Here is a 5,779-nt window from a genome sequence, read left to right as displayed (position 1 = left end):
CACGGGTTCCGAAACCCGGATTCTAGCGTTGTAAGTCCGCAGACATACCGCTGTGCCACTGGAGGGGAGGATTGGACTATGATTACGAGGATTTGTGATTCGCGTCTACTTCGCGTAAAATAAAGGCAACGGTCAAATTCCATTAAGAGTTGGCGGTGGGTGCTGTACACTAGTTGCCTTTCTTTATTCAGCCCCCAGTGGCTCAGCGATAAGTTGTCGTTTGTTCTAGAACAAAGCCACACACATTGGGCTGCATTTTGTGACAACCGCGGGAATCGAACCCCGGATTTAAGCGTTGTAAGTCCATAAGTTTGCCACTTTCCCACCGGGGGGGGGACCAGCGATAAGTCTGAAAGATTATAACACTGAAAACCTAGTTTCGATACCCGTGGTTAACACAGTACAGATAACCCATTGTTGAGTTTTTTTTTGCTACAGTTTGTAATACTATCGCTTCCAAATTCGGGACAGCTATGCGCAGATAGCTCTTGTGTAGCTTTCCGCAAAAACTCAAAACTAAACAAGCAAACATAAAATGCGAGCTTTTGTTTGTGCTTTTGACAAAAGCTTTGTCGTCTTTTAACAAGTTTCATAAAAATAGATGTTAATAGAACGTCTGATTCCTTCTAATTATTTGTTTTTGTTTTGTTGTGTTCACAAAAATATGATGTATGTTTTTAGTTGTTTTTATTCCACGTAAACCAAAATGTCAATGTTCTTGAAATAGTAACCATGACCTCTGACATTATGTAATTATTTTTTATTGCACATAAACCAAAATGTCAATGTTCTTGAAGTACTAACCATGACCTCTGACATTGGTTAATTGTTTTCTATTGTACAGAAACCAAAATGTCAATGTTCTTGAAGTACTAACCATGACCTCTGACATTATGTAATTATTTTTTATTGCACATAAACCAAAATGTCAATGTTCTTGAAGTACTAACCATGACCTCTGACATTGGTTAATTGTTTTCTATTGTACAGAAACCAAAATGTCATTGTTCTTGAAGTACTAACCATGACCTCTGAGATTGTTTAGTTGTTTTCTATTGCAGAGAAACAAAAATTTCAATTCTCTTGAAATTGCAATTATGACCTTTGACATTGTAATCCTAAAATCAAGATTATGTCCCCACGTTTCAAAGTTTGTTTGAAATCTGTTCTACTTTTCGTGCGGAAAACAAATGTCTACAGATGAACGGACAATGTTTTCTCTGTATACAACCCCCCGCCCCCTCCCGAACTTTTTCGGTCGGGAGGATAAAATTCACAGAAGCTTTAAGTAATAGCGCACTTAATAACTTATTGCTGGAGATATTGTTGGCCTGGTCAAAATCGGTTAGAAATTAAGAAAACGAAAAACTTAAAATGGATAAACACCATGTAAGAGTAAAAATGTGTTTACAACACAAAGGAAATATATGTTTTATACACACACACACCTTGTTTAACATGTTAAAAACAATAACCTATAAAGGTGTATTTTTTACCAATTAAAAAAAGAAGAAATACGTCAAATGTTTTCTAATATACGTTAAATACGTCAAACGTTTTCTAATATACGTCAAATACGTCAAACGTTTTCTAATATACGTCAAATACGTCAAACGTTTTCTAATATACGTTAAATACGTCAAACGTTTTCTAATATACGTCAAATATGTCAAACGTTTTCTAATATACGTCAAATACGTCAAATGTTTTCTAATATACGTTAAATACGTCAAACGTTTTCTAATATACGTCAAATACGTCAAACGTTTTCTAATATACGTCAAATACGTCAAATGTTTTTATTAAAAAAATCAGTTTGTTGAGCTTATGATAAAAGAAAAAAATAACCTTGCAAATGTCAGTGTATTATGTTTTGTTTGTTTGAAGTTAAGCACAAAGCTACACAATGAGCTATCTGTGCTCTGCCCATCACGGGTATCGAAACCCGGTTTCTGGCAGTATATTAGGACTCATTTATAAAAAACATAAATAATTTTTTTGGAGTTTCTAAAAGCTTCGCTACATATGTAAAAAATAATTCTTTTCTGGTGGAAACAAAACAGAAAGAATCTTGTTAAAAAAGAATCTTCAGCATCGTGCAGGATATAATAATATTTTTTATTCTTATTTGTTACAAAGAGAACACCGTAAGTCTCTAACTGCCTGTAAGAAGGAATTGAACTTTTGTATTAGGACGAAATACGCCATCTAATTAATTAAATGTAAAGTAAGCCTTTAGAAAGCTTAAAATAACAAACGATATACCAAGTTCACAAGCTGGAGTATCAATACAAAGGAATAGCTTTTTTTTTCATACTTTTAATTTCGCCGCACACCTGAGAGTCGCTGATAAACTGCCATCGGAACGAAATTTCCATTCCTTGCTTTTGTAGCCAAACAGGGCCATAAAGCTTCCCCGAAATTTGGAATTCATGAAACAATAGGTGATTGGATTACAACAGGATGACGTGTAGGCCAGTAGGTGGAAAAAAGAGATACCGTAGTACCCAAGACCCTGATAGATGGCGACAGGATCAAAGAGGGTAATAGTATTAAGGACGTAAATCGGTGTCCAGCAAAGAAAAAATTCCAAGACAACCACGAACAACATTTTAATGACTCGTTTCTTTTGTGAGAGTGACCTGTCCATGTTGGTTACAGTCTGAACAGAGCTGATATCCGTCCTTCGGACGTCAGTAGTCAGGACGGAGCTGGACGAAGATGGCGAATTGAGATTAACTCTGACGAGGATGTTGTGTGGAACCTTTCGATCTGAGCTTTTCCGACTTCTGATTGAAGTTTCATTTGCATCACCTAAGAAAAAATTAGTCAGTAACTGTTAAATCCAGAATAAAGGTCATTCTATGTATAATCGTAAAAGTCAGTTGGAATCAAAATGGAATATTTATTAATATGTTTTATTATTATTATTTGAGAGAAATGTTTTTTGGATAGAGATATGTTTGAATTCAATAATCAACACCTAAAAGCTGGAGAGAGAGAAAGTGATTCTTAACATTATATATGCTATTAAAAACAAAGACCTAAGAATTGAAAATAAATACCTTGTTCAAATTTAATGTGTGGCCACATAGTTTTCCACAAGGTGGCGGTGATGAGGGAATAAGTAACCACCATGATAAACAGAGGCACAACCAGAAGGAGCGCGTCTAGCAGTATGTTAAAAAGCCTTTCAGCAGTGACAGTGGGCCAGCTCTCTCGGCATTTGTATTTGTCTACAAAAAGTTAAAAATATATTAAACAATTCTGATTTTTCTCCATTTTTTTATGGTATTATTATTATCATTGCTTTTATTTCACAAGCTTCTGGCTCCAGTTCTGGAGTCTCCAATGGTTGAACTTTCATATGCAAGGTATATATATTCGTTTTACAAGTAAAACTTCAGGGATACAACTACAATAACAACGTTTAAGGGCCCTCTAGTGTCAATAATAACAACTTATCTGTTTGTTTTACCCTACGTTATGATTCTAAGTTCTAAAGGAATAAATTATTTAATTTACTTCTGTCAATTTGTCAATAATAAAAACTGATAATACAATCACACATTGGAGGGAGGGGGGAGGAATATCTTAAATTTTTATCAATATACAACTTGGAGACGATTTATGACACCCTTCTCAAAAAATTACGTGGTTTAAAATCTGAATAAAACACACTCCAATAGGCGTTAATCTTATTATTAAGGTTCCCCTCTCCATTGGCTCAGCGGTAAGTCAGTGGGATTATAACGCTAAAAACCGGGTTTCGATATCTGTGGTGGGCAAAGCACACCTTTGTGTAGCTTTGTGCTTAACAACAAATAAATAAATTTATGACGAAGTTTGTTTGCAATGAGTTATTTGTGTTTTAAGAAATAATAAGAAAACTTGTGATAAGCATAAAAAGTGACTAAAGTCGTAATTTATCAAAGTGCACGAAGACTATATTACAGCAAAGGCCTATGGTTGTGGCGGTGATGATCAACTATTGCATGTAAAGGTTCAAATGAAATCCAATTGCAAAAGAAGAAGAAGAAGAGAAATACCACCGATAAAATAACAATAATAAAAACAACGTTTGCTGAATATGTGTTATCTCTCAGAAATAGGTTTGTAGCATTCACGGAGGGGAGAAGAGGAGGAAACGAATTATGGGAAAAAGACCAAGTAGATAGATAAAACCTAGCAAGGGGGTTTACTGAGAAAAAAACAAAACAAAAACAAGAATTCGTACTCCGTGGGCGTTGGATAAAATACTGTAAGTTGCTAAAAAAAGGATATATCTCGGGAAAATATGAAGATAAACCTATAACATCATAGAGAGCTCAATAGAGGTTTCCATTGGAGCGTCTGAAAGGACAAGAAAGAATATATTACACGAAAGTACAAAGAGACGGAAGAACGCGATAAAAGAAGTAACTGAAAAGTGATATGTGAAGTTTCAAGATAGCTACCACATGGAGTTAGCTCGAGACTGAATGTGATAAAAAGATAAAGACGGGGAAAATACTGACGAAGGATGAAGATGGAAAGAACGCTGTGAGGACTCACGTAAATCACCTGACAAACACAGAAGAGTTAATGAATGAAATGGCAAACAGCAATGTATAGGTGGAGCCAAAACCAGGACGGGTAAAAGTAGAAAAAGGCCATGAAACAACAAAAACTGGCACTGACAAGACACCAGCAAAGCACCAGGCACTGACAAGACACCAGCAAAGCACCAGGCACTGACAAGACTCTAGCAAAGCACCAGACATTGACAAGACACCAGCAAAGCACCAGACACTGACTAGACACCAGAAAAGCCCCAGACTCTGATAAGACACCAGCAAAGCAACAGACACTGACAAGACACCAGCAAAGCAACAGACACTGACAAGACACCAGCAAAGCACCAGGCACTGACAAGACACTAGCAAAGCACCAGACATTGACAAGACACCAGCAAAGCACCAGACACCAACAGAGTTGTTGAAATACGCTAAGAGGTACGAATTAATATAAGCCAGAAACTTATAAAAGGATATCGAATGAGGATTGGAGACGAGCAGTTTTTGTGCCAATATCCAAAAAAGGGGATCACTTAGAAATTGACCAATACTATATAGAACGGTGAGCTTTAATGTCGCATGCAACTAAGGGACCATTCATAATTCTCACTCTAAAATTATCGAACACTGTTTCATAATTCCAAGACCCACCCAACCCTTTTATCGAACATAAAAAAATTTGGAATATAAGACCTGATGTGGAGTGTTTTATTTGTTTTTCTGCTTGTGTGTTGTTAAGCACATAGTTACACAATTGGTTATCTGTGCTCTACCAACCGCGGGTATCAAAACCCGATTTTTAGCGTTATAAGTCATCGGATTTAACACTGAGCCACCGGCGGGGGTTCAATGTTAGCCACATTTAGTAAAGAAAGACACGGATAGGAAAAAAACAAAGATATACATAATTATTTACTCTGTTAGCATTCTTTAAATACATTATCGTATAGGTCCGTGCTCTTTCACCCAACCAATCCACTAATAGGTCCGTGCTCTTTCACCCAACCAATCCACTTCATTGAACAGTATTTTGAGGTTTTTGATTATGACAATTGTGAACTGTCCCCAAGCTCTTCATAAGAATAGAATAAGAAACATACTGACTGAAGAATTACCGGAAGAGCAGATATATTCGAGTAAGGAAATGGAACCGTAGGTCAAATTTGGAAATGGAACCGTAGATCAAATTTTGATATCTACGGTTGGTCTTCAATCTGCCATGT

The 5,779-nt window shown here is 36.2% G+C and overlaps 1 protein-coding gene across 1 annotated transcript in view; it reads right to left on the bottom strand.

The window, feature by feature from the left end:
- Positions 1–2,255: 2,255 nt before the first annotated feature.
- LOC106472871 (cholecystokinin receptor-like) overlaps positions 2,256–5,779 on the bottom strand; it is a 40,139-nt gene continuing 36,615 nt past the window's right edge. Inside the window, exons 3-4 of the mRNA XM_022401413.1 lie at positions 3,066–3,236; positions 2,256–2,814 (exon numbers count right to left, since the gene is read on the bottom strand). Coding sequence (XP_022257121.1) covers positions 2,312–2,814; positions 3,066–3,236 — 674 coding nt within the window. The 3' untranslated portion in view covers positions 2,256–2,311. The remainder of the gene's footprint in view (positions 2,815–3,065; positions 3,237–5,779) is intronic.

This window comes from Limulus polyphemus, unplaced genomic scaffold, assembly GCF_000517525.1.
Source record: "Limulus polyphemus unplaced genomic scaffold, Limulus_polyphemus-2.1.2 Scaffold5686, whole genome shotgun sequence".
Taxonomy (NCBI): Eukaryota; Metazoa; Arthropoda; class Merostomata; order Xiphosura; family Limulidae; genus Limulus; species Limulus polyphemus.
Note: the sequence above shows the minus strand (reverse complement) of the source record. Positions and strands in the feature narration are given on the sequence as shown.